The sequence below is a fragment of a genome (genome assembly GCF_019968985.1).
Source record: "MAG: Porospora cf. gigantea B chromosome Unknown PgB_NODE_237_length_27026_cov_122.448, whole genome shotgun sequence".
In the NCBI taxonomy this organism is placed as follows: domain Eukaryota; phylum Apicomplexa; class Conoidasida; order Eugregarinorida; family Porosporidae; genus Porospora; species Porospora cf. gigantea B.
Genome location: NW_027178825.1, coordinates 1 through 27026, shown reverse-complemented (window position 1 = coordinate 27026; position 27026 = coordinate 1). Strand labels below are relative to the sequence as shown.

The window sequence follows — 27026 nt, the reverse complement described above, 5'->3', positions numbered from 1 at the left end:
TGGGATCGGTGCCCAAAGTGGCGATGCCTAGCGCTACCCAGGACTCATTTCTCCAGGCGCTGATTACTTCCAAGGGCAATGACGGCGACTATGGTCAGGATCTATACGAGTCTGACGACGAGACGTATGAGACTGGACAGCCGATCAGGAGCACTCGCCGGGGAAGGCCCCCTGTCGCCTGCACTTGCCGTTACTGCGGCTTGAATCTGCCATCTCGAGGTGAACTAGCAATTCACGAGCGCAAGGCTCACGGACGTGGCAAGGGGATCAAGAGAGTCAAGTTGGAGCAGGGTTCGGACTACGACGACGACAGCGATGCAGAGAAGAAGAAGAAAAAGGCCTCCCTCAAGAAGCCAGCAGGGTCTCTGGAGGAGCCACGCCGTAGGGGGCGCCCTCCTCAAGCGGTTGTCTGTGAGGCGTGCGGCATGCATCTGCCATCTCGAGTTGACTACACGCTTCATTTAAGGTATGGAATGGTTGAGGTGTTTACCCAGATCGACTGATTGTCGCGCGAAGCTTCAGCGAAGAAAGAGGTCAAAACCCGTTGAGGATAGGCATAAGTTGTCCGAGTTCCAAGTGTGGTCTGAGCCCAAGTCAGCCTCGCCGAGTCAACCATTTGATTTCGAAGAACCCGACCTCTCAGACATGCTCAGACAGTCCCTACAGCCTGGGGTGGAGTCGTAGGTCCTTATGTGCGCTTTCTGACCACAAACCCTGTGCTTATCCAAAGAATATGAATAGAACGCGATCTGACATTCTACTTACATGAGTTCGAGTCAGTGACAGAGAAAGATACATCTGGTTTCCCAACCATCCAAATCCTTCGTAGGGGATTTGGACCCGTTGTTATAAAAACAACGCAACTGCATGAGCTGCATCTCAGAACACGCCAACGGCCGGCAGCAGTAGACGTAAGCCTGCGGTCCCCCACGAGCGCCGCAGGATTCGCCCTCAAACCGCAGAGCTGCGCCATCCAACCGAGGAAATGAGAACCCACCATCAGGGAAGTACCCAGGACGGAGCCGACTAGTATGTGACCCTCTGCAGAGAATCGGGGAAGACGACATTACTACGTCGGACAGAAAACGACAACCAGTGGTGTGGAGCTTTAATGGCTGGCACAGGATCAGAGAGTCAGTAGAGTCGGGTTCGGCGTCACGATTTTCGAGCTCAAAATGCACCTCTCCTTCTCCCTCGGAGTGGAACGCAGGGCAATGAAGGTGGAAGGACTGTCCCATGTAGGTCTTCCCGTCGAGTGCCAATTCGAGGATGGGAGTCGCGCCTCGGAACTGCATGAAGACCGCCCAGCAAGCCTACGTCGAGATGGTCTGGGAAGCTAATGACAGTGTATGATGTCGGGTGAAGCCAACGACCACGCAGTGCGCGGGCTACCTTGATGCCGCGAGCAGGAGAAGCTGGCGACAAGGGTAGAGTGCGCCCGCAAGCACCTTTGACTTGGGAGGTGCTGCGGCAAGCAGGAGACGCCACGCCTGATGCGGGGCGTCTCTTCACGGAGAGGCTAACTCTCAGCTCTCCGACCTTAGCCAACGTTCGGTCAAGCACCGACAGCACGACAGTGGAGAACTCTGAGTGAAGGGTAGGGATGGTTCTCAGGTCCAGACAGCTGGACAACCCCACGAGCTGAGCCCCGTGGGGCCCTGTGGACACGAAGTCAATCGTACAAGTCTTATCGTGCCATTCCGGCAATACAGCGAAGACGACGGGCCACTCGAAGGTCGTCGCCAGGTCGATCGCAGGCAGAATATGCACAGGTTCGATTTGTTGGGGAGTCCAGCCTGAAGGATGGTGTGTCGCCTCCGGCTCCCACTGCTCCAGTCCAAGCGGCGTGCTTGTTTCGTCAGACTTCATGTGATCTAGTCGTTGGTCTGCAGCTTCACACTCGAAAAGAGGGGTGAAGTGGGTAGTACCTCCAAACGTTACACCTGCTCCGAGACTTTTTTTCAACCAGGAACCAGTTACACTCTTGTTGAATCGCGCATGATCTAAGACCATGCAGAAATAGGATGGCTCGTCCATCCAGAAACGTGTTTTATTGGGGTTGGGTTGTCTAAGACCGCCGCCCATCGGCAAACGTGTTTTATTGGATTTGGGTTGTCTGAGTCGTGAAGTCCGGCTGTACATGCACGAAGGCCTCGCAGCTCGCCGCACAATTAGCCGAACATGAATACACAGCGACTACCGCAAAGTCTAGCCTCTCGAGCTCCGGCAACTGGGAGAGAAGTCCAGGCATAACCTGAAACTCGAACCGCCTTGGGGCACCGCAAACGCAGTTTGGTATCTCGGCAGCTTGGTGGTCGCTGTACAGCCACAACGGCTCGCCGTCCAGGTTGTACCTCACAACCTGATCGTTAGCGGGAGCAGTCCGCTTGAGAAAGTAGCTAAGAACAGGGTCTTTCTTGAAGCGTCCAGTCACGTTAGTCTCGAATTCGGCGGCGCCCTCGTCGTCAACAACTGCATCACAGGCATCGGACTGACTCACTGTCGGGATTTTCCTTCTGGAGCTCTTCTTGGTAGGCCTCGAGAAGTCTTGCCTCGTGGCTAAAGTCCGTTTCTTCATCCCTTGCTGCGGACTCTTCTTCCACTTCAATCATACGAACAGGAAAGCACGAGGTCATCATCCCCCATTTTTTGGCCTTGGCGCACCGAGAATGCTCTCGATGTGCACTCGAATCCTCCTCTTCAATTATAGGACGCTCGTCGCAAGGCACTCCGCAGATCGAACACACTTGCCGGTCGACGAGCGCTGCGTATCCCTCCAAGGCTTCGGAACCGGACTCGTCGATCGTCTGGGGCCAGAAGGCATTGACTTGAGGCAGCTGGTACCGGAAGCAGCGGGTTTGCGAACCGCAGTTCTGGCACGCGAAGACCATCAGTGTCCTGTGAAACGCTTGCGGATCTGGCAATGGGGCGTACAGCTGCAAAAGGAACGAAAGTGGCGATTGGCACTTTTCACAACTTAGCGCGCGGCTGGAGGGCAGGTTGGCCGGGTCCAGCCAGGCGGGCTTGCCACCAACTTTCGACGGAAACGTGTGAGGACTGTCTTGCCCAGCCTCAGCAGGCGCGAGGAAGCCCAACAGCACGCTCATCAACAATTAGGCGGTTTTGTGCCGCGGTTGAATGTTATACAGCGAGGTGCACTTTAAAAGTCTCAAATGAAGTTCTGTTGGAACCAATCAAATGCCCTGTTTGCCAAGATTCGGGCCTCCACCGCAGCAGCCTCCACAAGTTGTCGCCCTTGCTCAGTGACGTTCTGAACCTGAACGTCGAGGTCGGTGGTCGAGGTCGATTGGTGACGGCCGAAATACATGTCACTTGATATAGCGTTGGCAGATGCGAGATCCGCTCTGAATGTCAGATCTGGAGGTGTGCTGCTGCTTGCGTAAATATCCGCACTTGATATGGCCTTTGCCGCCTTGAATCTGAGTTACCACCAAAAAGATAGCTTACCGACTGTCGAGCTGAATGGTCGACTGTGGGTTCTTCTGCTGCCCCGCTGAAATATCGTACACTTTGAGATCGTCAACAGGCTTCGTAGGCTGCTTCGCGGGTTGCACGGTTGGCTGTGGTTTCGGGGGAACGAATGTGAAGTTGTCGAGGTCGAAGTCAAAGTCATCCAGCTTAGATCCCTTCATTACCGTGTTTACCCGACGTGCAGCAGGTTTGGGCGACGAACCATTGAAGGAGGCTGAAACTGGAGTGGACGGCGACGCCGGAGTTGTGAAAGAGGCCACAGGCGATGATTCATCAATAACTTTAGGGCTGGAGCATCCCAACGCAGCACTTGCCGATGCAGCCAGCGCTGCGTTGTACCTTGTAACCAGGGGACTTTCAAAGTCCACCTTGTCGGTCTGGCTGCCGAATGATCGTCGCGCCTCGGCGTTGCCTCCTAAATTCAAACGCATTAATTGGACAGGTGTAAACTGATCCAAATCCGAGGACCTCACGAAAGAGATGTGCGTCCCCATGGTGCGGTGCTTTCCTGAGCAATCCAGACATAGGAAAATGCCAGTGGTGCAACAAACCCACGTTGGATTCCTGAGTGCCGTGATTGTACGTGACTCACCTTCGCGTACAGTCGAAACAGACTCGATTCGCCGGCCTGGCTTTCAGTATCTGGAAGACCGACGTGCGGCCATCTTCCGGTGCAAAGCCCCGGCTGTTAACAGGCAGCGCCAGAATTTGCTCCGTCACCTCTTTAACAGACATAAATCGTCAAATTCCAATTTGCGCGGAATGCAATGTGGGAAGAGTGACTAAAAAAAACCATTAATTACACGTATGACGAGGGAGGTCATCACCATACAAGTTGGGCAGTGCGGAAATCAGATCGGTGCAGAATTCTGGGCGACACTATGCGGCGAACACGGAATACTTCCCACCGGCGAAGTGGCTCCCTTTGCTGAGACTGACGTAGGCGACCGGAAGGATGTCTTTTTCTACCAGGCAGACGACGATAGGTACATCCCTCGAGCTCTCTGTTTCGATTTGGAACCCCGAGTTCTGAACACGATACAGAACTCCATTTATGGCGGTATCTACAATCCTGAAAACTTTTTCACATCTCCGGATGGCAGTGGAGCAGGCAACAACTGGGCGTTAGGGTATTTTCAAGCTTTAGAGTACCAAGAGGAGCTCATGGAGATGATTGGACGGGAAGCCGACGCGTCGGATTCCCTTCAGGGTTTCACACTCATTCATTCCATTGCCGGGGGTAGTGGCAGCGGTATGGGTTCGATGCTGCTCGAAGCACTTGAGGACCGCTATCCCAAGAAGATCGCACAAACGTACTCTGTTTTCCCGATAATGAACAGCTCTACGTCTGACGTCGTGGTGCAGCCCTACAACTCGATCTTGGCGCTTAAACGGCTGTCCGAGTGCAGCGACGCCTGTACTGTCTTAGATAACTCGGCTCTAAATCGGATTGCAGTCGAGAAGTTGCAGATCGCGAATCCTACCGTATCCCAGACCAACTCGCTTGTCTCCACAGTAATGGCCTCTGCGACGGCCACGCTACGGTTCCCGGGGTACGTAAACAACGACTTGGTGAGCGTGCTGGCATGCCTAGTGCCGACGCCTCGAACGCACTTCCTCATCACTGGTCACTCGCCTATTCTCGTAGAGCACCAGCCCAGAGTGGTTCGGAAGACTACCGTATCCGACGTAATGCGGCGTTTGCTTTTGCAGAATCAGAATACGATGGCCTCCTTCGCGAGGAATCGAGGATCCTACATCTCCATGCTCAGCGTTATCCGAGGTGCTGCAAGCTCAGCGGAGGTGCATAAGAGTCTGCAGAGGATCAAGGAGAAGCGGGCGGTAAACTTCGTGAACTGGGGCCCCTGCAGCATTCAGGTAGCGTTAGCCCGGCAATCGCCCTTCGTCCAATCACCGTACAAGGTCTCTGGACTCCTAATGGCGAATCACACTGGTGTCGCTGACACCTTCTCTCGGGTTAAGGAGCAGTACGACCGTCTAATGCGGCGACAGGCATTTCTGGAGCAATTTAAACGGGAGACTCATTTCGACGTCAACTTTTTCGCAGAGGCCAGAGAGTCGTGCGAGCAACTTATTCAAGAGTACGCCTTCGCTGTCCAGGACGATTATCTCGAAGGCATCTGAGATTCGTTCAAACGCACATTTGTCAAACTACGAGAAACAACGTACCCGAAAAGTCGCTTCAGTCCACTAAATAAAGAGTGGTCATCATCCCGTTCCCAGACGAGAGGCCACCCTCGTTGCTGTCCGCTAGCTTGACACGGGAGAGGTAATTGTTGGCTTCATTGATGACTTCGGCGCTTCCACACATTAGGCGTGCCCCGAAGAAACCGAGTTCGTTCTGCACGTCCGCCACCTCGACGGCTCCCTTTCGAAAGACGGCGGTGGTCTGTTTGGCCGCCTCTACCCGCTCCATAAGGACCCAGTGGGACCCTGCTGCAGTCTGCAGCTGGTCCAACATCGGTAACATGTCCTCTCCAAACAAATTGTTTCCACCACCCTCCATCGATGGCTTCAGAACAAACATGTTGGGTATCTTGCGACAGACACCCACCAGGGCTGCGTCTAGCGATGGGTCAGCTTGACGAGCCGTGTGTGCCAGGACCAAGTTGACTTCGGCCTCGCTCAGGTAGCGCCTAAGCAGGTTTCTGTCCGCCAACAGAGCCTGGATTTGTTTGGTCCCTGCCAGCTGATGGGGAATCGAGGGAACCTTGATTGTGTCGGTCCCCTCTATCAGGGCGCGCACCTCCCACCACGACTCATCGACGTAATCGTCCATCACGTACCCTTTCCGTTGGTAAACCACGCCGATCTCGAACCGGCGCCCGTTGGGATAGGTGATAATCAGGGCACCCAGCTCGTCCGCAATTCGGCCCTCAGCGTGAAAATCTTTCAGCTGCTCAGGCGTGAGGTATATGTAGCTGCCGGGCTTCAACGCTGACACTTGGTCCACGAGGTTCGCGCCTGAGCCGTCCCCAACCAGCAGCACGACTGGCCGTGCGTTCTCAGCCTTGGCGGAGTACATCTCGAGAGCCAGCAGCAAATTGTTTCCCAAGGACAGATTGCCGTCTGTGTTGATGATATGCGCATCGAAGCCCGAGAACCCCTCGTGCAGGTCGACATCCGCCATGTTGGCCTTGTGTAGGCGGACCAACTGACTGTTGAGATGGTGCAAACCAGAGGCGATCATGTTCATCTCCACCTGCACAGTCTTGGTTTTACCCACTATGTAATCCGAGCGACTTAGCATCAACCGAACGTCGTCGACCAGGCTCCTCTTTTTGTAGATTCGAGCGGCGATATCCACCATTCTGCCAAGAAACGCTGGATCGGAGTCGGCTGCAGGTGCCACCAGCCCTAGCAAGGTGTCCACGTCACAGGCGAGATTGTCATAAAGTTTCTGGAAAACCAATGTGACCGCCCGTAGAGAGAGGAATGATGGTCTGGGGAAGGTGATCGGCAAAATCGTGTGTGGAACAACAGATTCCCCCAATGCGCCTGGATCCTCAGTAATGTCCTTCTTTGGGAAAAATAGCCCCAAAGCCACGGTTCGTATCATAGAGAGCTTTCTCAGCGTTGGGTACGGTTCTTCATCGGAGGTTACTAGACGGTCGAGGAAAAGCTTGTCGTGAAGTAACATGGATTTGACGATTTGACAATTTTGGGAAGAGACTCAAGGAAGGTTTGTTGTGAAGGACGACAGATTTTACGATTTGACAATTATGGTGTCTGCAACAACACTAATAGGGATAAAAAACCAACGTAACGTTTTGAAACACTCATCCATTCAATAATACAATACTCGCATTAATAAATCATATCTAAATCAGTCCGAAGGCTTTAAGGACTGTTTGGAAGTTCTTGGCTCGCCCTGGCCCGCCGTGCAGCGTGCCAGTACCGCAAGCAGGGGGATTATGGCAGCCACGGTTGACGATTCCCGACACGCCATGGATGAAGCCCTCGTCGCCGATGTTGCCTCCGGCAAAATTCGAATCCACGAACTTTTTCAGCTGGTCCAGGTACACCCATTCAGGGCTAGAGTAGCTCTGAACATCAGACATGAAGTAGAAGAGACCGGCGAACCACTTGAGGTCGGGGTAGGTAGGATCCGAGCAGATCTTATCGGGTCGCTTGCAGAAATCCACGTCGCCGAACAGCGCGTCGCGACCCTCGTCCTTCGCCCTCTTTCCGAGATAGTAATTCAACTTACCGAAGTTACATACTCCAGTGGTTTGGATAACGCCTCGTCCCCACCAACAGCAACCCTCGACATCCTTCCTCTCGTGTTGGATGCCGAAATTGGGAGCTGGGTGAACGGCGCAGTCGCTGGGGTTAGAGCACTTGTTCCAGAATCCCGCCTTCTGCCCATCGTAGTCCGCGCACTTGTTGCCTGTAGCGATGCTGCTGACAACTTCGTCGAACGTGGTAGAGCGCTGCTTGGGCTTCTTCGTATCACACCAGCCCCCAGTGCTCCACTTGGGTGCCACAGGCATCTTGGATTTGGGTCCACAAAACAAGGGTGGAGGAGCGCCGTACCACTTAGCGTGAGTTGTGGCGACCAGCTCCATGTTGGGATCCACCTCGCAGGCCATATGCTCCTGCCCTGCAGGGCACTTGTAGTCGCCGTAGGACTGACCCAGTTGACCACAGGCGGAGGCCGCTCTGTACGACCTGTCACCGTAGCTCTCGAAGTCCCAGTTGTTCTCGTCACAGGCGTCGTACTGGATGGTTTCCTGCATGGATTGGGCCAGAAAAGCCGCGATGCTAGCGAGAGCGTACTTGTACCCCGAGGCACCCATGTCCGATCCGTCATAAAACTTAAGAGGTCCAACGCCAGTCTCGATGGCCTTAATAACAGCCGAAATCATGTCGTTAGGCTTGTAGAGTGTTGATTGCACCCAGGATCCAGTGGGGGTCTGAGCCTTTAGGAACCCGTAGTCAGCCTTCTTCAGCTCCTCCACGATCTTCTTGAGCGCTGGCTCGCTATCGGGGATGTCGGGGAGCGGCGTGGTCGTTGTGGTGGTCGTGGTGGTGGTGGTACTTACGTTGCTCGGTTTGCAGCTGGCATCACAGCTCGTGGTGTCAGCGCAAGGCCACCACTCGTAGCCGTTGAGGCATTTTTCACATTCTGCTTGAGATATGTGGGATACAAGAGGGTGGCAGGTTGAACCGGGATTAGTAGTAGCCTTTGTAGTGGTAGTAGCCTTTGTAGTGGTCCCTCTGGTGGTGGCCCTAGACGTGGTAAAGGCAGCCGTAGAGGTGGTGGTTGGCGGAACAGGAGGTGTAGGAGCCCCTCCTGCAATGATGCCACAGTCAGTGCCATATGCGGCAGCAGCAGCTTTGGCAGTTGCGCAATTCGCATTGCTCGCCAGAATCTGCTCGCAAAGCGGCTTCCATTCCGCCGCTTGATCCCAAGAAAACGTAGCCGCGCCAAACGATATTGAGTTCCCAAGTGTGCACGTCTCGACGTCACCCAGCTCGATGCCACAATCAGATTGCGCCGCGGCCTGGGCCGCAGCCAAGGCAGCTTTACAGTCAGTAGCGCCCGAAATTATCGTAGAGCAGTAATCCTTCCACGTAGGAACATCAGAAAAGTTCCAAGAACTTCCTGCAATCGTTAAAGAGTCCTTCTGGACACACGACGCCGAAAATGCCGTGGAAAGCAAAAGAACACTGAAATCCCTCATAAATATAATAAGTAAAACACAATGGAACAGCTGGTCCACTCATGGGACGTGGGGACTGAGTTATTATTCATGGAGGACTACCGATTTCGGCGTGCTAGCACCCGATTTCGGAGGAGGTTGCCCTAGCTGAAGTCTACATACGTCGTCTGCTCTGGCCTAAACGGGGGTTTATCGTGCACCACACACATCGCTAAACAGAGCTTAGTACTTGCACTTGGTTCGGCGCCAGTGTCGACGCTTGTAGTTGTACCGGAGCTTGTTCTTGTTCTCAGACTTCATCCTCACCCATTGGGGGATGGGCTTGTTCTGCTTGAGCGCTTTGCCATACCGCAGCTTAATGTGGAGGTTCCTGCGACCCATCAGGAAACGATAAAGACTTTTCAATACATCGTCAACACATTCATGGAACACCTTCTTTATGGAACACCTTCGTAGACCTAGACGTGTCGTAAATTTGTATTGCTGAGGACTTTCTCACGGAGCAGGCACATCACACATCGCTAAACAGAGCTTAGTACTTGCACTTGGTTCGGCGCCAGTGTCGACGCTTATAGTTGTACCGGAGCTTGTTCTTGTTCTCAGACTTCATCCTCACCCATTGGGGGATGGGCTTGTTCTGCTTGAGCGCCTTGCCGTAGCGCAGCTTAATGTGGAGGTTCCTGCGACCCATGAGAGATCTGTGAGGAGCCAACGTAAATCCCTCTTTCCGGGACAAAACGGCCTCGGGGCTGCCAACCGACTTCATGGGCTTGATGGCCTTCCCCACAGAGAGCACATGTGCAGATGCTCCAGTCAAGTACTCGATCGTAATACCCACGTTCAACGAGCGAGAAAGCCTGCCCATATTGGTTGCGTTGCTGTGGGAGGCCCTACAGGCGTGAGTTGCGTATACGTGGTACGATATCAGGTGCGATTTCGAAATCTTGGTTGTCGATGACAACAGCCCTGATGACACCAGGGCTGTGTGCCGTCAACTCATGCGCGCCTTCAGCGAGGTTCCGTTCACTCTTCTCATGCGGCCTGGAAAAATGGGCCTGGGATCGGCTTACAAAGCTGCGCTCGCTGTGACAAGGGGCGACTTCGTCGTGCTGATGGACGCTGACCTGTCACATCATGTGAGAATCCGAGCCAGTCTTCATCAGCCCCAACACATCCCAGAGATGATTCGTAAACAGCAGGACACGGGGTGCGACATCGTCAGCGGTACGCGTTACTCGTGAGAGCGCTTTCCGGGTTCATACAGTCTTGGCGGCGGCGTTGCTGGGTGGGGGTTCAAGCGCATCCTCATCTCTCGAGTCGCCAACTTCGGTGCACAGCTACTGCTCCGTCCGCGAGGCTCGGATCTTACAGGCTCCTTCAGGCTCTATCGAGCGGACGTTCTCAAATCCATCCTACCCGACATGTCCACCAAAGGGTACACCTTCCAGATGGAGATCCTTGTCCGGGCCTCACGCCTGGGACTTAAGATCGAGCAGGTTCCCATTGTGTTTGTCGACCGTCTGTACGGCGAGTCGAAACTGGGAGGGCAGGAGTTCATCAATTACGCGATGGGGCTGCTCCAGCTATTTTGGTGGGTGTGAACTGTGTAGATAGAGCCGCAGATGGTTCGTTGGGATTGTTTATAAACAATATGTAACAGTATCAACTGGGTAACAATAGGCTTGGGGGAGCAGTGTCAACTGGGAGCAACTGAGGCTCAGGGAAACAGAATCAACTTTGGTAGGAAGCCACCGTACAAAGGGAAGGGGGTGGATCGAGATTTCACCAGAGATTCAGGGGTAAGAACGGGCAAAACGGGCGCATTTGGATTATCCTCGAGGATGTCCTGGTCGAGGTCGCTGCTGCTCCACGACTCCTGCTTCGGGCGGTGCGCTAAGGCACGTAAAGTCTCCGGAGGAAATAAGTGCTGGATGGCGTTGTATCGCATGTTGACGAATTGCCGGCGTATTGACAAATCGCCTCCTTCGCGAGACAACACCTCCTCTGGGGACCGCCGCCTTACTCGATACCGAATGCTCTCGCAGTCGTCGTCTGGGAAGGGGAAAACGCCCTCTGGGCGGCGGGTTGGAAAATGGTTCAACCGCTTGAGGGTACGGTCGATCTCGCAGGGTAGTGGCTGAGGAGCCAAGGTCGTAGTTTTTGGTTTGAAAGGGCAGGTTCCCGCGGTCGGCTGCTGGGTCGGCCTTCGTAGTACACTTGGCGGCTCGAACCTGGAGAACTCTACCTTGTCCACGTCTCGAGCGAAATGTACTCGCTTTTGGGTTGGCCATGCCACTTCCAAGGGAAACAGAGAGCAAAAACGGTGATCATTGACGCTCTGGATTATCGCATACTTCGCGAAGCCACATACTTGAGCGTTCTCAACAAGATTCGCCCGGGATGGCGTCGTCCAGGTGTGGAACGACAACCAGCCCTGTCGGCCAAAAATTTTGTTGAGGCCCCTGATTTTTATGATTTTACGAGTTTCGAAATCGAATCTGGCCAGATCACGCCCGATTGCAGGTGGTATAAGTGGGTGTTCGAGGGGGATGTGTGTTTTGTGTTGCGCGTCGAATGGAAGAATTATGTCACGCAAATCTGGATGAGTACGTTGAAGGAGTTTATAAAAACTTTACGGCAACTACCCGGGAAGGAACACGAGCTATACGTCGCCGAGAAGCAGGCGATTTCCAAGGCCTGGCATGGAAGCACTCTGAGCGACATGCGTGAGTCGGTGGTCAAGCTTTGGTACCTCGCCATGCTGGGCGAGGACATCTCTATCTTCTCAAGTCTACTTCTACAGCAGATGAGCGCTCCGGATCTCTGGAGTCGACGACCGGCTTACAGCGCGCTGGCGGACTGCTTTGCCGGCGACTCAGAGATTGCCGTTCTCGCGACCAATATACTACGGAAGGATTTAGTCAGTGTTCAGGTCTTCAATATCTCAGTGGGTCTGGCCTGCATGGTGGGTGTTCGTTCGCCATTAATGGCGACTGAACTTGCGCCACTAGCGGGTTCGCTGCTGAAGAGTCATCGACCGCTGATCCGGAGGAAGGCCGCTCTTACCCTGCTCGTCCTGGCTGACAATAATCCGGACCTCTACCAATCTATTCCAGCTCTGATGGAGGAGCTGTTTCTGGATCCCGATGAAGGGGTGTACACAGCAGCCATACACGTTGTACTCCACATCCTCGACTCTGTGGAGAAAAGGCTTCTGATGCCATTGTTACCAAAAATGTTCCATCTGCTCAACTACACTAAATCCAATTGGGTTAGGATGAAGACAGTCCGGGTGCTTTCGGTTATGAATCAAGTCGACAGCCGCGTAGGCGCCAAGTTGCTCGATGTCCTAATCAAGATCGCTGAGGAGGACCCTGCCAAGAGCGTGCTGTCTGAAGTGGTCGCTGCCCTGGTGAGGCTGCTCTCACTCGACAGGCCTGAAGCTCGAGAGGTAGTCACCCGTGTCGTTTGGGAACACCTTACCTCGGCAGACGCCAACTTGATTTCAGACGGGCTGAACCTCCTACAGCTGGTGTGCGAGCACTACAATCACACGGAGGCGTTCATATTCTCACTGTTTCCCGACGTGGAGGCGCGGCTCACGACATTGCTGGCATCCGCGGATTCCACTTTGCGACTGCAATCCGTGGCCCTTCTTCGCCAACTGTGCACCCTTGACCGATCGACAACATTCTGCCAGAGCCTTGCCACCTTGGCAATCAAGGAGAAGTCGGAGGCGTTAGCACTCGAGCTCTGCGACTGCTTGGCGGCTAACCTTCCTTGGCGCCCCGCGGAACTCCTTCCAGTCGCGGGTGACCTTTGCAGACACTCTCGTAAGTTTCCTGCCGAGATTTCTACGCGTCTATGCGACTTGCTGGACACTGTAGACATGAACACTTCTCTGGAGCGGCTAGGAGTGCTCGCGATGAGTCTCATGGATGAGCGGATCACGCCTGCAGAGGGTATTTCGGACATGTTGCTGACGAAGGCAGTCATGATTAACAGTGAGATCCGGTCTGCCGTCAGACGCAGCTGCAGTTTTCCACGACGCTCGCTGCGATTCCATCGCTTCAGGCACGATCCAGTACAGCCGTGCGGATTGCATGCGACTGCTGCTGGACCAGACCAACCGAGCCAACCCTGACGACTTGCAGCTTCTGTCAGCCCTCCAGCTGGTCAGCCTCTTCATTTCAGATGGACAGCCTCTCCGAGAGGCTGTTGAGGCTAAGATGGCAAACCTCACCCATTTGAACATTGTTCTACAATCGTTATCTGAAGCTCGATTGAAGATGACAAGACCAGAACAATTCACAAAAGCAGCCCCAAACCTGGTCACTCCGGTGTTTGCACGCGTCTCGCAACCCTCGATAGAGAGCGAGAATGTCCTACGACCTAACAAGCTCAAAACTGTGCCGTGGGCACCGGGGGCGGACACTTCCAGTTGTCTCAGCCTTGTAGAGATGATGTCCTGACATCTGGGTGCTGTGATCCTATAGCAGTTTCGACGCAACCGTATTCATGTCGGGAAGGGTGAAAGTGGCTCCGCAGACGTCACATGAGGGCAGAGACCCGTCACAATAGACAGCAAAACAGGAGCTGCAAACGAACGCCATCTCTTGGGGGTCGTTGTGACACCAGCACCTGGCCGTGTTGGACATTGTCACGCTGCTGGCGCTTACCCATCGTGGGTCACCAGTCTGCTTGCGAAGGGTCCAGCTTGGGGAGCAGTGGAAGATTAGGAACTCGCCGAAAGCCTCGTGGGGTCGGGCACTCTGTAACGCCTTAGTGTTGCGGTATGGCCCGATGATTTCAGGCCAGCAGAGGTGCGACCCTCCAGTGAGATGGGCAAGCTGCTGCATCACCGAATTAGGCCGCAGCTGCAGGCTGCACACGTCTACTATGGCACCAGTTTTCTGCGCGGTGAGAGCGCAGTTGAACAGCGCCGTCTGCTGTGCGTATGCCGAGTCAGGGGATACATCTACGATTAGAAGGCGCGACGATGTCAGCGAGTCCTTACGAGAGTTGAATCCTGCGTCATTCTTCGCCTCCTCCGCCTACGAAGCAAAAATTGGGATACAGCGGTGGCCATCTGGGAATCCTCGGTGCTGGACACCACACTGTTGAGTACCTTCACTGTGGCGTCCATCGCGTCGAACGCTGCAGGTCGACCATCGAAGACTACCACGCTATCCTTGCCGCTGACAGCCATCAGCACGAACTCCTTGTCCGTCCACCCGGCAATGATCGTCCGCAGAAAAATCACCACGCCCTCCATCGCGGCGACGGGAGACACTGGAAGGACATCCCTCTTCTCCAAACAGCACCAGTCAACAGCGGAGCAGTCGAATACAATGCCGACCAACTCGGACTCGTGGTGCATGAATTATGGGGTTTCTGTGAGGACGTTTGGGTGAACGTCCTTCCAGTGGTCACTCTCATGCAGACTCTTTCATAAGCATTCATGCAGGTAGCAACTGCCAAATGGTAATTTCCAAAGATGCCCAGTTCAATATCGAGTTCAAGCGTGGAGCATCCTGCAGAGAGGAGGTCCAGCGACCCTCAGGAAAATGAGACTCCTGAGCCAGTCCAGAAGTCCACACCGGCGGAGGTCCCAGTGGTAGAGGAGACCGAAGTCAAGGAGACCGAAGTCAAGGAGACCGAAGTCAAGGAGACCGAAGCCAAGGAGACCGAAGTCAAGGAGACCGAAGTAAAGGAGACTGCAGCTGACGCCGCGGAAACCGAATCTAAGGACGACGAACCTGAGCCTGTCGCATCTGAGGAGCACGAGCCTACTGTTCTGGAACGTTTCGGTCTTCCCGCGCGCTTGATCAACAACAAGCAGGAGTCGTTCAGCCGGTCCGACATTGAGGCTAAGTGTGATGTGGTTGGCATTTACTTCGGTTCGTTGTCCTGCTCCGCCTGCAAGGACTTTGTGCCCGCGGCGGCAGAACACTATGCGAAGTACAACGAGGGTATTACCAGCCACCCTAAGAAGTACGAGATCGTCTATGTCTCCTGCGACAAGACCAGTGAAGAGTTCACTGACGCGATGGCGAGCTGCCCTTGGCTCACGATCCCTCTGGAGGATGGTGACGCAAGGCAGAAGTCCCTTGAGAGCTTTAATATCTCCGGACTACCTTCTTTGATTTTGCTGGACCCGAAGACAGGAGAGGTGCTCACTGAAGAGGGTGTCATGGGCTACAACAAGGACAGGTCTGGAGAGCGATTTCCCTGGCCTGGACTGAAGAAGAGCCTCTTTCAGAGAATGCTCCCAGTGATCATCCAGCGACTCCCCATGATCGTGATGATGCTATTCATGTTCTACCGTAACGTCACCAGTCGGCGACAGCTGAACAGCATGCAGGGCACCACCACCACGACCGTGGCGATGAACATGGTGGAAGCTGTGATGGGGTCTGATGAGCTGTGATCGGCAAGGGATCTCGACAGTTGTTTGATCTAACAGGCATGGTCCGATGACAATTTTAGAATCTCAAGATGTGATGAGTATTGTGACATGGTTGACAGAGTTCTGCGATCACTTTTCGAAGAGTTCTGCGATCATCAAATGCTTTTGATCTGATAGGCATGGGATGACAGTTTTAGAACTTCATGATGAGTTGGGTATTGTGAAATGGTTGACAGAATGCCGAGTGGAACTATTGTTAGAGCGATTCTGCGATCGGTGAAAACTTCTAACCGAAATCAAGTGAAGAGTCATACGAACACCTTACTGCGGGGCCACCGCAACCTCCTTCCTCGTAAATATCTCAAGCCCCTCGTACTTTGCGTTGTCTGGCAGGAGTGTGTCTGGCATAAGCACTTTGCCCTGCAAATCAAAGACAGTCATGAAGGTACGTTGCACCAATGACGTGAGGTCCTCCTCTGTCTTCAGCGCCAAAATAAGCTGATCATCAGACCCTGGGAGGAACGCGAACGCAGAAAACCCTCTCTCAGGTATGGTGGGCGTTTCAATCCGCACGACGTCGACGTGGTCGAAATCCTCCGTGGCCACCAACATGACGTTGCTCCCTCGTCGCTGTATAAAAAGGCCGGCAGCGTCTTACATTATCCAACTGCTCGTCGTAAGGCTCAGAGCTCACTCGCCGCGGCAAGAATACCCAACGTTTCAACGTCGAAGACCACCGGGCACTTTCGTGGACCAGATAACCCGGATAGGTGGCTCCAGCGACCTCCCGCAAGCGTGAGTAGACAGGCGACCAATCACGTCGCCGAATGTTCCCTTTGCGGTCCATAATGGCCACCCACATGTTGTTGTGGTTCGTTATCTCTCCGTTCTCAACGTACTCCTTGCCGAAGGATCCGATCCAGAGAAGACCGTCTTTCTCCGTTGCCCACTCGATTTTCTGCCCCTTGGTGCTCGTGATTCCATCGCCCTCCACCAGCACTTGCACCGGCAGCACATAGGGCTCCACCGGAGACCGTGAGTGTAAAAGCGCAAACACCATGCCAGTACGGTCGTCGAACGTATACAGCCGCTCGCCAAACAGCGTGAGATCAGAAAGCTCCAAGCCACGACCCCCCTCGTTCATGGCCGACTGCAGTATTTCCGGCTTGCCCTCGTTCCGCCACTGCATGTGGTAAGCGCCGTCCGCCTGCCATATCTCTCCCGACAGGAGGTGGCTCTTGAAAGACGGTTTTGCGCTCTCTGTCCGGGACTTGTGGTCCAGGTCCGCAATAAGTTGGAAGAAGCATTTATCAGCCGCAGTGCATGGCCGGGTCCGTTTCGAATAACGGTAGGAGGTATTGCGCCACAGCGAAGCCTCGTCGAAGATGTCGCCTTGTTTGGAGGGCATCACCACCAAGTCACGAAGCACCCCGTTTCCCCGAAGCTGCTGACCGTGACCTTGAAGCGAGAAGATTGTCCACGCAGTTCCACCCGCAGCGAGAATAATAACGACCTTGCTGAGTTTGCTGGTGTTTTTGCAGCAAACTGTGACGCTGTAGGCAGCGCTGCTAAAAATCTTGGCGACAGCTGTCATTCAAAGTCCAAGCTAATTACCTGAAAAATGCCAATCCCTCAGTCTGTCTGCCAGCGTAGGGTTTGCATGATGATTTGTGGCGCGTAACAAGTCTGTTTGTGTCTACCACAGCACTCACCTGCCATCGAATTCGATAATAGTTTCATTTAACGAACTTCCTTACGTAATCGTTGACTGCGAACTCCGTGGCTTCCACATCAACGTACGCCACGGGACGTCGTGAGCTCATCCAGTGATGGCACTCTATGCTGCTAAGCTTGTGATAGATGCGAAGGTAAGATAGAACGCAACCAGCCGATCGACCAACTCCGGCATTACAATGTACGTAAACTATTTCGGTTCCCGATCGACTGAGCAGGGCGTGCAAAATAAGCGCAGCCTGTGCCATGGTCCTCCCTCGAGCCACGGTAGATATGTCTGTGGTGGGATACCACACCACCTTCACTCCAAGTCGGTCGTAGGTCTCGTAGTAGGCAGCCTCGCTGCGGACGGAGACAGGATCCGTTTGGGCACGGATCCAGTTCTTTATGAGATCCTCGTGCGTCTGGAAATTTAGCACGGTGGTCACTCCTTGCTCTGACCGCAGCGTCTTTATATGTTCCTCGGAGAGAGGGCAGGTCCCTACCAGCACACGGGGCAGTACTTTGTCGAAGTCCATCCCGTAGGCACCGCGGACCCAGCTGTAGTACCTGCTTGTTATCGCATGCTCGGTCTCCAGCTCGTCCACGTAGAATCGTAGCGGTGGCGGTGAGTACACACCCTTCACTACAGCGCTGGCGTCATAGGGGAGTGTGAGTGCCGAGGTTGGCATGTCACTCGGTCGTAGGTGTACTCTGCGATTGTCCTTGGATGAAATCCCCTCCCATTCCACCTTTCCGTCGTCTATTTTGACGAGCTTGCAGAGAAAAGATTCGACGTCTGGCAGTTCCACGGTAGCCGAGAAATAGGAAGGAACCATGCTGCTTTTGTGCTGGCTCTGCCGGGTGAGGAGCAGGCCCTTCTCTGCACGCCAGGCACCCAGTACCTCTAGTTCGCCTACCAGTCGTACCTCGGTGTCCGAATTGACACCTAGTATGGCAGAAAGCTGAATTGCAGGCATTACCAAATTTTGATTAGTGCATTGTGTTACCCACAGGGCGAATTAGGACACCCCATCATCAGACTACACTCGTGACTGGAGCAGTTGCGCCCAGCAAAGGCACATGCCAAATAGAGAGGGTAACACCTAGCAAAGCCACGGACAAAATGAAGGTTCCAAGGGTCAAAGGGCGGTAGTCGAAGTCGAAGAAGGCCTCAACGTGGGGCAGCACAACATCTGACACCATAGCAGCCAGGCCCGCCACCGACGACAGGATGCCCTGCAACACGCCAATGTTCTCAAACCCATAGCGACATCCAACGAAGGCGGACCCGAGCCCGAAAAGAAAACCAGAAACAGGGATGTAGAGTAAACAGATGCAGTAGACTGAGATCGCTGAAGGCAGCAGGGCGAATGCAAACAAAAGCGTTCCCTGCGCCACCGACACGTTCAGTCCGACCTCCAGAGAGAACCTGTCGACCAGCCAGCCCATGAGCAGGGTGCCAACCGAAGCGGCGACAGATGCAGTGTTGAACAGCGTAGCAGCGAAGTTCACGTTCTCTGCCGGAACTATAGATGCGAATATGGGTCTTATGTTGACTGCTAGAAACTTTTTCGCCCTCCAAAAGAGGAAGGTGAAGACAGTAGTGAAGAGAATGAACTCGGATGAGGTCGCTTGTGTGACAAACGACGTAGTCTCCTCTTTTTCCTTGGATAGCAGCAGGGGTTTAACGATGGGGTTTCGCGAATTGGTGGTCTGAAAAGCTTGCCACGGCACGCAGAACATGTCAACTACAGCAGCGAGGGTTAGCGTCACCATATACCCGCCCACGACAACTCCAGTCACGGCGTGGGAATCCGACCCTGTGAGGATAAAGCGGCGTATGATCGACTGCATTAGCACCGGCACTCCGGTGCTAACGTCGCCAGCTGAGCATAGAATCGTGACGACTTTGCCTGGAGAGTTGGGAAAGAGCTGACCAATCTTCAAATGGGCGCAGTAGAGAAGCTGGTAAGCAATCCCCATAGAGATTGCGCCGACTGCGACGACGAAACTGGTTTGACCGTTGGTGAGCATCATCCAGCCAGAAATTGATAGGATGTAACCCACCAGCGCCGCCATCTTGGCGCCAAGACAGTACTCCATTACGTACCCTGAAAAGGCGCCAGAAATGACTGCCGAGGATAGAGCGTAGCTGACCAGAGAACGACATTCAAAAGCCCGTTCCTCCCCAGTGAAACTGGGGAGGGCTCGTGAGCTGTAGACAATTTGTATGATGGGATCAGGAGACATGACGCAGGCGAACCCAGTGGAAAGAACAACATAGTACACTCCGAGGAGTAGGTACCGGTTGCACACGGGAGCCTGCAACTGCATGGAAATGATAAAAGTCTGTATATTACACGTCAGATGAGCGACATGAACCAGTCCTCGGATCATGTGAGGCATGGCAGCCGCGTGGAGCTGGAGAAGGCACTGACAGTCTTCCGCTCGCACCCCGCGACTCGATTTCTGGCGGAGGAATACATTCTCTGCTTAGAGAGCTGCGGCACGCCTTCCCAGTGCGTGTACATCATTATGGAGGCCGTTCGGCTTGCGACTGCCTGCACCGTCTTCAGCACGGCCCAGAAAGGTATTGTCGACGACGACAGCGTGTGGCCCGCGCTCTGCGAGGATGTTGTGCAGTTCTGTGACCAGGAGTTCAAGAATGACTTGAGGCCGGCCCAATCTCGTGTCAAGGCCTGGGCCACCGCACTCAAGAGCGTTTCGGTATGGGCGCATAAAGCAGATGACTTCAACACTTTAAAACGTCTGCAAGATCTGTTGAATCAGTCATGTCGAAGCAAGAGTGGACTTTTGCTAGCAGTGCATCACGCTCTGAAGATTTTTCAGGACTTCGTTGAGTATCTGAAGGTAAGTCCAGAGGCAAATGTAGGGTTGCCGGAACGAGTGCAGTTTCTGATTACTCGGCTACACACCCGTTTGGAAACCCTGGATCACAGGACGACCTACGCCCCCGCTATCACGTGTTGGTTGCACTCGTTCCTTCCTCACCACACGACAATCAGAGTGGCAGTGGCCATGCAAGTGTCCTATTGCTGGAACACGACAGTATACCAGGACCAGATTCTGGGGGTTCTGGAGCAAACTCGGTGTTTGGACGCGTGGCTGGTGGCCAACATCATTCTGAAGCACGAAGCCAGCCAGTCCAGCTGCTGCGCCAAGAAGGCCGCATCATCAACCAAGTCACAGCGGTTCGGACCTGTGGTCTGTGGCAACATACGGCGTTGCCGACGAAGCATCTGACCACGGATCCTTCAATTCTCGTGAACGGCTTCCACAGTCCAGATCACTTTTCCGCTGCCGCTACCTTCGGAATGGCCTTGCCCTGGTTTCAAGGCCATTCCGATATTTATTTTTGATCGTTAAAGGCGCCATCGCACATTATTACTATTTGAACAAGATTACCGACATGCTGGTCGCCTTAAATCCTTGGCGAAACCAGCCTGTGGCCTACCGCTGTGGAGCTGCCGTAGCCGAGGAGGCTGGAATTGTTTAACGGTCAAAAGCACACGTGTGTCATACTTGGAACTATACACCTTCTACGGATGGAAGATTGATGGGTGCGCCGTACAGAACAAGAGGAGTGGAGTGTACATGCTCAAGCCGGGCACGACACGCTATGGTGCCTCTGACAATCTAAAAAACTCAGCGTATCACTTACAATCTTATGTACTCTGCGTATGAGAGGTAACAGCGTCAATGTGCAGTTTATTGTGACTTTCCGTCCTACAGTTTTGACAGAAATCCCCCTTTGTATGTTGCGTGTGCAGTCCCGACCAAACGATATATTCGTTACGAGACGTAAACCGCCCATCGTATACTTCAATCGTGTGAAGAAGCTGCTCGGAGATGGGCTCGGCAAGGTAGCGGTTCACGGTGCAGGAGCCTGTGTCAACAGTGAGAGGTTGGGGAAGTAATGACAGCGGCCATCTTCGTGGTGCAAGACCTAGTGTGCGGCCTGCCGGCGGAGCTGGAAGTGGCCTGCGTGGAGACGTACTCAGTGCCGGTAGTGCTGGAGACGGAGACGGGAGTGCAGTCGTCAATGAAAAACGGTATTCGCCTGGTTGTCGCCAAGCGAAAATAGCAGTCACGTGTAAAAAACTTTCAGTGAGCACGACAACAATTTTGGGTATCGCAAGTGAAAGATCCTTCAAGGCTTGAATTTATAAACATTAAAACTAGGCCTTGGACTTGGTGATCATGCTTACAATTCCGGCTCCTCGTCCTGAACCATCCTCTGCCATACAAATCTTAATAAGCTCCGCAGACTCCGCTCCTATGAGATCACGAACGTAGCGCCTCAACGCGTCCCGGTAGAACTGATTCTCTTTGTACAAACTTCCATCGATGCCGACGGTAAGCCCTCCCATTGCGGGCTGCAAGTAGCCTGTGCGCTCTGCAGTGGCGCAGACGACGACTGCGGCCATGGCGGCGGATCGTTCAAAAACGCAGTGACAGAGTCTGCGCAGCACTTGCAGTTGGAAGGTGTCGAGCTCCACGCTCCAGATCTCCTTCACGACCTTTTGAGCGACGATTAAGTTGCTGGACTTGTCGCCGCAGATGGCAGCCACGTGGGCGCTGCTGAGGGAGTCACGCGTCCACGAGGAAGCGGGGCAGCTGCTTTGTAGCACCTTTATGAACGCCCGTCGAACAACCTCGCCGAGGTACTTGCCGGCCACCATTTTCTCCAGATGCTGTTGACCGCGCCCAGCGCTGTCTGCAAAATCCACCTCGTAGTCGATATTGCATCGAGGCAGATCACGGTTGAAGCTGCCACTCTCAATGTTTATGATGTGGCCTTGATAGCCGTGCTCCTGAGCGTCGATATCCGAGTATGAGGCGTTGAAACCCGTTCCAAGGATCATGCCAACCAAACAAGGAGAGGATCTCACCCGCTCATCGAAGTCACACGACACTTGCGTTCCGACGGTGTCGTTGACGACAGCGTTAACTACCGCAGGCACCTGGTTTCGGATGAAAGCAATGTTCAAGAGCTCGGCCACATCCGCACCCTCTACAGGGTCGATCGTTCCTCTGCCGGTCTCAAATCCCTTGGTCCACATAATAAGGGACGCACGGTCAATGTAAGCTTGCTGGCAAGGGAAGCTGAACGTAAAGCCCACGTCGACTCGTTTAGAGTCCAACACCTCCCCGTTGGCGTCCAGCCGCTCCTTGAGGTCTCCTTCTCGTGACATAAAGTCCTTAACGTGTCGCGCGAAGTAGTCGAACATCTGAAGCGCGGTAGCCTTGCGGTCAAGTAAACCTTTTTCAAGCGCTTCCGTGCCCGGTGCGTCCAATAGGGACACGCTGCTGGACCTCACATCTACCTTGCCATCCTTGAAGGAGCACCGAACCGCGCGGAAATTCGTACCACCGAAGTCGACAGCGTAGCGAACGCCAACCTCGCCACCTGAGGTGTACCCCCTCAGACAGGAGTCGAGCATTTTGAATGACATTTCTGCAGGGTCCCAGTGGCGGGGGTACTGCTCTATACCGCGTACCAACTCATCGACGAAGGACAACTTCATCAGCCGCAGCTCTTCAATAGATGGGCTTAAGGCGCGGACATACCTTTCTAATCGGTCTTCGCGCGACTCCACCTTCCCCTCGACAACAGCACGATGAGTAAGGAGTTCACCAAGATCGGCCTCCGTGGGGGGAACGTAGCTGTACTCTGACGTATCGAACTTCAGATCGTGGTGTGCAACTAGACTGGTTTGCTGGTTACCCATTTGATATTTGTTTTTGACGATTTACTATCTTGTGGGCTTCGATAGGGCTCCATGAAGAATAAGCGGCTTCCTTGCTATTGCTGATCGACACGAGAACACTGGACGTTCGTGACCTGCTCTGTCGACAAAAGACCTAACGTTATTTGCATGCACCAGACGATTCAATTTCTCCGTGACATGAGATTCGGTCGTCGAGTCAAAACTGGAGCACGGGCCCTAGTACGTCGTGTTTCTGGCCGGCAGACAGCGAATAGGCCCTTCTGGTTGCCGATGGAGCTGCAGCACCCAGATCTTCGGTTTGAGACGGTTCCCAGTCCGCATGCTTCGCCATTGAGTCAAAGGGATGCCGATTTAGACTCAACAAGGGATTCCATCGATAAGCAGATTGAAATACTAGAACAGATGATGGATGGAAAGGTGTCCGCTAGTACGCCTAACACCGAAGCCACCGGGTGCAGCTTCGAACACAGTGAGCCAAGGTACAGCGCGAGACCGCCAGCAGCAGTCTGCGCTTCACCACGTCAGCTTGAGCAGAGGGGACGTCAAGCTGAACAAGAATATGAGAAAGCACTGCTGGCCCCGAAAGTCGCGGATGGAACACGGGAGTTGCGTGACTACATCGCTGATTTGGACTGGCCCGCCATGGCCTGCGTAATGATGGGCCAATCAACTGCGCCAATGCCCATCATGTTGGCCATATTAGCAGGATTACTGTCATACGCGGCTCTCTGTTTCCTTTGGTACTTCCGATACCTCTGGTTTATGGTGGTCATCTGTGGTGTCCACACAAAACTCAGGGATTGAGACATCATTGTGGATTGCTAACTGGCAGCCACAGCAGCTTGACGCGTTCCAGTCCTTTGTTGGTTGCCAGTTTCTCTTTGATGTACCAGTAACCGAACTGACTCAAGAGGCTTATATTGATAAGCTGCACCACGAGGTTGTAGCCTCTCATCTTCATCGTCTTCCGATCATAGAAAAGCGGAAGGCACACCCAGTAGAGGAGGGCCACCCACCTGTTGAGGAACTCGAAGAATACCATTAGACCCAGCTGCTCTGACAGTCGACGACCCTTTTTCGCGAAGAACATGTAGACTTGCGGCATTAGGGCGACAGCACGAAGGGCATCCGTGTAGGAAACCACGGCCTCGTCGAAGGAGGCTGACCGAAGGTACGTACGGACGAGAAAGAACGCCGTTGCCAGGGGTAGAACGGCGACGTACAGGACCAGCCAGTAACACTGGAGCAGGTACCGTCCCACCGGCCCGCGGGGCCGAACGTGTCCCATGTGCGCCGCCTTCCTGCACTCGTCCAGGTCGACCGCGGGGTCTCCGAGGAAGTAGAGAACGTAGTTGAGCACGTTCAATCCCCAGGTATCGTACTGCTCCTCATATGATCGACGGTGGGAGAGCACGCTCCAGAGGGCACAAACGGCCAGGGCTACGCTAGGCAGGTCGATCAGAAGAAATGACTGTGAGTGCCGTCGGTACCGAATCAGGAAGTACGCGTTCAGCGCTGCATAAGAAGCCACTCGCGATCGCACTCGCCATCATAACCTCTGTGACGGTCATGGCCAGAATTGTCTGGATGCTGATACCGAAGACAGTGCGGTCTAACCGCACTTTCGCCATCAGCAATCCGTAAAAGCAGCAGCTCATAAAGGCGTGCACCAGAGAGAGGAGCTCAGGAACCCATCGCAGTTCTGAGAGAAGGGGTTGGTCCTCAAGCCGGTGAATGCGATCCAGTAGTGGACTTTTGATTTGGGGACCTACATGCTCGTCGAAGTAGTCTTCACGGAGCAGTTCGTCCTCAACATCGACTTCTCTAGATTCTGACGCCGCCACCCCGGCTGGGAGATCAAGTTCTGTAGACACTCCATTTGTGCTTATCGCTGTTAAAGCCAGCAACGTGAGAGCTATCCACATAATGACATAATGTAAATCCTGTCACGAAGGTCAGTAAATAAATACAGTTATCATGCAAGAGCAGGGCACGATAGTACATCTCCAGTGACATTAGGCATCTTGGCGCTGGTCTGCATGACAATTCCGACGATGACGCCATAAAGTCCGAGAGCGGAGGCGAAAATCTCCACGATCAGCATTTTGACGAAGAGATCCGGGCGCTGAGCGTCTCCAAGAGCGCACCCGCTGCCAGCAATTCCTGTGCAGAGGCCGCAGAACAGGTTGGACAAGCCGACGGTGAGGCCCACGCAGAAGAAGCACCACCCCGCATGGATCGCTTCGGCACACTGCACCGTACTGGGGCTCTCGTTGGGAACCCAATCCGGTAAGCCGGGGTTCGCCTGCGAGAGAAGGATCCCGATAATCACGCCATAGATGGCCACCGCCTCGCAGAAAATGACGCTGACGAGGTTCTTGGACCGGATTCTAGGAGCCTTTATCGCGGCGCCGACGATGGACGATCCCGCCACGAAAATACCCCTAAATGAAGATCTTCATCGCAGCCTACCAAGCAGCACCTAACACTGAGAAACCCAGAGCAGTCGATGTGCCAAGGGAAGCCCAGAGGTGCGGATTGACAGAAGAAATCAGCTGTCCCCAACCTGTGTAAGTCTGTAATGACTAAGGCAAGCTCTCACCACCATGGTTTTTGTCGATTTTCAGTACATGATGTCAAGGGTTGTGTTATGCTTTGCGAGGGGCTGCTTCGCGAGGAGACAGACGACATTCGATGAGAGGGGTGGATCTCTGGTAGTCATTTTTCGGCATTAATGCTAGATGGCGTCCCGGGACCAAGTTCTGAGTTTCGTGTCTCGAACCTCTCACGGCCGCTGGTTGCTGACAGACGAGGAGAAAGCGGATGACAAACGTCTCATGGAGGCCTACAAGAAGTGCTTACAGCGCCGGCCGCATGTGTTTGACCGCTATTTTGGCGACTTGTACTGTGTTTGCGTCACGAACAGCCCACCAGAAGAAGTTCAACTGATCGTGGCGTTTTTTCACGGATTCGGAGCCAGCCCAGGTGACTTCGCGAACATCTTTGATCCGATTCGCGTCATGGGACGCGCTTTTCCAATGGTGCTGATCCTACCCTGTGCCCCTACAAAGATGCACCCCGCAGAGTATGGAGCCGTGGACTTGGATGAGCTGCCAGAGTGCCGAATAGGACCCCCAGGCTCCTACAAGTGGTGGGATGTCCTAGACCCAGGTTGGTCCTGCACTCGCCCTGTCTGCGAGGCGCCTCCCTTCGACAGACCAAAGCCTGCGGATGCTGTGAAAGCTTTCACGCTGAGAGATCGGCCAGATTTTAGTCTTGGCTACAACAGCTACTGTCCGGAGCCCCAGAAGAAGAGTCGTGACTTCCCGTCGGGCTTGGTGCGTTGCCGAAGCCTGGTGGTGGAGTGCCTCCGTGACGCTTGTTACACCTATCAGATCCCAATGGGTCAGGTAGCAGTGGCTGGGTTTAGCCAGGGAGGGATGTTGGCGGCGGATTTGATTTTCCAGCTGGAGCCGCCTCCCCTGGCCGTGGGTCTCTTCTCCGCAGCACCGATGGCACAGGCTGACTGGCGAGCTCGAATGTTGTACCGAGATGCCTCACGCGTGAAGGCAGTCCCCATTCTACAGTACCATGGCCAGGACGATTGGGTTGTGCCTTACAAGGCCGGACTCTGGTTGAGTCGGTTCCTACGGAGAATGGACCTCACAACGAGTTTCGTGTCGATACCCCATATGGACCATGAAATGGACAACCAGTTCTTCTTTGAATTCGTTGGGGTATGCGGTTGGATTTTGCGTCAACGAAGGGTTGCTGAGCTTCCGGACGTTCCCCGATGCGTAGCACCCGATTCTGAATCCTCTATGGGGATGCTAGAGAGGTCCGCCTTCTCGGGGAGTCAGCGCCACAGAAAACGTCGCTGTTCGAAATTGGTGGACAGGTCCCGAAGTCGACCCAGCAGTCAACCCACCAGCCAGACCCCCAGCCCCCTGTCACTTAAACACATCAGAC

The 27026-nt window shown here is 54.0% G+C and overlaps 21 protein-coding genes across 31 annotated transcripts; 8 read left to right on the top strand and 13 right to left on the bottom strand.

Moving 5' to 3' along the window:
• Positions 1-23: 23 nt before the first annotated feature.
• KVP17_004127 (uncharacterized protein) lies at positions 24-503 on the top strand (the record flags this gene model as incomplete). Its single annotated transcript, XM_068522044.1, has 1 exon — positions 24-503. One exon carries the CDS (start codon positions 24-26, stop codon positions 501-503), a length of 480 nt encoding a protein of 159 aa, XP_068376564.1.
• A 273-nt stretch (positions 504-776) lies between these two features.
• KVP17_004140 (uncharacterized protein) lies at positions 777-2037 on the bottom strand (the record flags this gene model as incomplete). Of its 2 annotated transcripts, none has more annotated exons than XM_068522070.1 (2): positions 777-1289; positions 1318-2037. In XM_068522070.1, the coding sequence occupies 2 exons, from the start codon at positions 2035-2037 to the stop codon at positions 777-779; spliced, it is 1233 nt and encodes a 410-aa protein (XP_068376586.1).
• A 61-nt stretch (positions 2038-2098) lies between these two features.
• On the bottom strand, positions 2099-3107 carry KVP17_004131 (uncharacterized protein; the record flags this gene model as incomplete). 2 transcript variants are annotated; one of them, XM_068522049.1, is made up of 2 exons in its annotated part: positions 2099-2472; positions 2501-3107. In XM_068522049.1, 2 exons carry the CDS (start codon positions 3105-3107, stop codon positions 2099-2101), a joined length of 981 nt encoding a protein of 326 aa, XP_068376568.1. The 2 variants fall into 2 exon arrangements, with proteins under 2 accessions (XP_068376568.1, XP_068376569.1); XM_068522050.1 differs by having other exon boundaries at positions 2099-2499; positions 2615-3107.
• Positions 3108-3169: 62 nt separating this feature from the next.
• Positions 3170-4227, bottom strand: KVP17_004138 (uncharacterized protein; the record flags this gene model as incomplete). Of its 2 annotated transcripts, XM_068522063.1 has the most annotated exons (3): positions 3170-3440; positions 3469-4056; positions 4085-4227. In XM_068522063.1, 3 exons carry the CDS (start codon positions 4225-4227, stop codon positions 3170-3172), a joined length of 1002 nt encoding a protein of 333 aa, XP_068376582.1. The 2 variants fall into 2 exon arrangements, with proteins under 2 accessions (XP_068376582.1, XP_068376583.1); XM_068522064.1 differs by lacking the exon at positions 4085-4227 and having other exon boundaries at positions 3469-3923.
• Positions 4228-4299: 72 nt separating this feature from the next.
• On the top strand, positions 4300-5637 carry KVP17_004123 (uncharacterized protein; the record flags this gene model as incomplete). The annotated part of the gene is made up of 1 exon (XM_068522039.1): positions 4300-5637. The coding sequence occupies one exon, from the start codon at positions 4300-4302 to the stop codon at positions 5635-5637; it is 1338 nt and encodes a 445-aa protein (XP_068376559.1).
• A 58-nt stretch (positions 5638-5695) lies between these two features.
• KVP17_004129 (uncharacterized protein) lies at positions 5696-7153 on the bottom strand (the record flags this gene model as incomplete). The annotated part of the gene is made up of 1 exon (XM_068522046.1): positions 5696-7153. One exon carries the CDS (start codon positions 7151-7153, stop codon positions 5696-5698), a length of 1458 nt encoding a protein of 485 aa, XP_068376566.1.
• Positions 7154-7334: 181 nt separating this feature from the next.
• Positions 7335-9200, bottom strand: KVP17_004130 (uncharacterized protein; the record flags this gene model as incomplete). Its single annotated transcript, XM_068522048.1, has 1 exon — positions 7335-9200. One exon carries the CDS (start codon positions 9198-9200, stop codon positions 7335-7337), a length of 1866 nt encoding a protein of 621 aa, XP_068376567.1.
• A 511-nt stretch (positions 9201-9711) lies between these two features.
• On the bottom strand, positions 9712-10044 carry KVP17_004128 (uncharacterized protein; the record flags this gene model as incomplete). Its single annotated transcript, XM_068522045.1, has 1 exon — positions 9712-10044. The coding sequence occupies one exon, from the start codon at positions 10042-10044 to the stop codon at positions 9712-9714; it is 333 nt and encodes a 110-aa protein (XP_068376565.1).
• A 133-nt stretch (positions 10045-10177) lies between these two features.
• Positions 10178-10780, top strand: KVP17_004133 (uncharacterized protein; the record flags this gene model as incomplete). 3 transcript variants are annotated; one of them, XM_068522055.1, is made up of 3 exons in its annotated part: positions 10178-10315; positions 10343-10416; positions 10444-10780. In XM_068522055.1, 3 exons carry the CDS (start codon positions 10178-10180, stop codon positions 10778-10780), a joined length of 549 nt encoding a protein of 182 aa, XP_068376574.1. The 3 variants fall into 3 exon arrangements, with proteins under 3 accessions (XP_068376574.1, XP_068376572.1, XP_068376573.1); XM_068522053.1 differs by lacking the exon at positions 10444-10780 and having other exon boundaries at positions 10178-10420; XM_068522054.1 differs by lacking the exons at positions 10178-10315; positions 10343-10416 and having other exon boundaries at positions 10601-10780.
• A 1001-nt stretch (positions 10781-11781) lies between these two features.
• KVP17_004132 (uncharacterized protein) lies at positions 11782-13651 on the top strand (the record flags this gene model as incomplete). 2 transcript variants are annotated; one of them, XM_068522052.1, is made up of 2 exons in its annotated part: positions 11782-13141; positions 13185-13651. In XM_068522052.1, 2 exons carry the CDS (start codon positions 11782-11784, stop codon positions 13649-13651), a joined length of 1827 nt encoding a protein of 608 aa, XP_068376571.1. The 2 variants fall into 2 exon arrangements, with proteins under 2 accessions (XP_068376571.1, XP_068376570.1); XM_068522051.1 differs by having other exon boundaries at positions 11782-13183; positions 13212-13651.
• Positions 13652-13669: 18 nt separating this feature from the next.
• KVP17_004126 (uncharacterized protein) lies at positions 13670-14559 on the bottom strand (the record flags this gene model as incomplete). Of its 2 annotated transcripts, none has more annotated exons than XM_068522043.1 (2): positions 13670-14208; positions 14238-14559. In XM_068522043.1, the coding sequence occupies 2 exons, from the start codon at positions 14557-14559 to the stop codon at positions 13670-13672; spliced, it is 861 nt and encodes a 286-aa protein (XP_068376563.1). The 2 variants fall into 2 exon arrangements, with proteins under 2 accessions (XP_068376563.1, XP_068376562.1); XM_068522042.1 differs by having other exon boundaries at positions 13670-14233; positions 14257-14559.
• A 117-nt stretch (positions 14560-14676) lies between these two features.
• On the top strand, positions 14677-15609 carry KVP17_004135 (uncharacterized protein; the record flags this gene model as incomplete). Its single annotated transcript, XM_068522058.1, has 1 exon — positions 14677-15609. The coding sequence occupies one exon, from the start codon at positions 14677-14679 to the stop codon at positions 15607-15609; it is 933 nt and encodes a 310-aa protein (XP_068376577.1).
• Positions 15610-15909: 300 nt separating this feature from the next.
• On the bottom strand, positions 15910-17182 carry KVP17_004139 (uncharacterized protein; the record flags this gene model as incomplete). Its single annotated transcript, XM_068522065.1, has 2 exons — positions 15910-16218; positions 16247-17182. The coding sequence occupies 2 exons, from the start codon at positions 17180-17182 to the stop codon at positions 15910-15912; spliced, it is 1245 nt and encodes a 414-aa protein (XP_068376584.1).
• A 142-nt stretch (positions 17183-17324) lies between these two features.
• On the bottom strand, positions 17325-18281 carry KVP17_004125 (uncharacterized protein; the record flags this gene model as incomplete). The annotated part of the gene is made up of 1 exon (XM_068522041.1): positions 17325-18281. One exon carries the CDS (start codon positions 18279-18281, stop codon positions 17325-17327), a length of 957 nt encoding a protein of 318 aa, XP_068376561.1.
• A 58-nt stretch (positions 18282-18339) lies between these two features.
• KVP17_004124 (uncharacterized protein) lies at positions 18340-19638 on the bottom strand (the record flags this gene model as incomplete). The annotated part of the gene is made up of 1 exon (XM_068522040.1): positions 18340-19638. One exon carries the CDS (start codon positions 19636-19638, stop codon positions 18340-18342), a length of 1299 nt encoding a protein of 432 aa, XP_068376560.1.
• A 33-nt stretch (positions 19639-19671) lies between these two features.
• Positions 19672-20568, top strand: KVP17_004137 (uncharacterized protein; the record flags this gene model as incomplete). Of its 2 annotated transcripts, none has more annotated exons than XM_068522062.1 (1): positions 19672-20568. In XM_068522062.1, the coding sequence occupies one exon, from the start codon at positions 19672-19674 to the stop codon at positions 20566-20568; it is 897 nt and encodes a 298-aa protein (XP_068376581.1). The 2 variants fall into 2 exon arrangements, with proteins under 2 accessions (XP_068376581.1, XP_068376580.1); XM_068522061.1 differs by having other exon boundaries at positions 19681-20568.
• Positions 20569-21080: 512 nt separating this feature from the next.
• On the top strand, positions 21081-21409 carry KVP17_005327 (uncharacterized protein; the record flags this gene model as incomplete). The annotated part of the gene is made up of 2 exons (XM_068515132.1): positions 21081-21222; positions 21249-21409. The coding sequence occupies 2 exons, from the start codon at positions 21081-21083 to the stop codon at positions 21407-21409; spliced, it is 303 nt and encodes a 100-aa protein (XP_068376588.1).
• Positions 21410-21503: 94 nt separating this feature from the next.
• Positions 21504-23057, bottom strand: KVP17_004141 (uncharacterized protein; the record flags this gene model as incomplete). Its single annotated transcript, XM_068522071.1, has 1 exon — positions 21504-23057. The coding sequence occupies one exon, from the start codon at positions 23055-23057 to the stop codon at positions 21504-21506; it is 1554 nt and encodes a 517-aa protein (XP_068376587.1).
• An 808-nt stretch (positions 23058-23865) lies between these two features.
• Positions 23866-24982, bottom strand: KVP17_004136 (uncharacterized protein; the record flags this gene model as incomplete). 2 transcript variants are annotated; one of them, XM_068522059.1, is given in 2 exon segments in its annotated part: positions 23866-24572; positions 24589-24982. In XM_068522059.1, 2 exon segments carry the CDS (start codon positions 24980-24982, stop codon positions 23866-23868), a joined length of 1101 nt encoding a protein of 366 aa, XP_068376578.1.
• Positions 24983-25032: 50 nt separating this feature from the next.
• On the bottom strand, positions 25033-25665 carry KVP17_005328 (uncharacterized protein; the record flags this gene model as incomplete). The annotated part of the gene is made up of 3 exons (XM_068515133.1): positions 25033-25501; positions 25530-25633; positions 25660-25665. 3 exons carry the CDS (start codon positions 25663-25665, stop codon positions 25033-25035), a joined length of 579 nt encoding a protein of 192 aa, XP_068376589.1.
• Positions 25666-25798: 133 nt separating this feature from the next.
• KVP17_004134 (uncharacterized protein) lies at positions 25799-27026 on the top strand (the record flags this gene model as incomplete). 2 transcript variants are annotated; one of them, XM_068522056.1, is made up of 2 exons in its annotated part: positions 25799-26801; positions 26824-26858. In XM_068522056.1, the coding sequence occupies 2 exons, from the start codon at positions 25799-25801 to the stop codon at positions 26856-26858; spliced, it is 1038 nt and encodes a 345-aa protein (XP_068376575.1). The 2 variants fall into 2 exon arrangements, with proteins under 2 accessions (XP_068376575.1, XP_068376576.1); XM_068522057.1 differs by having other exon boundaries at positions 25799-27026.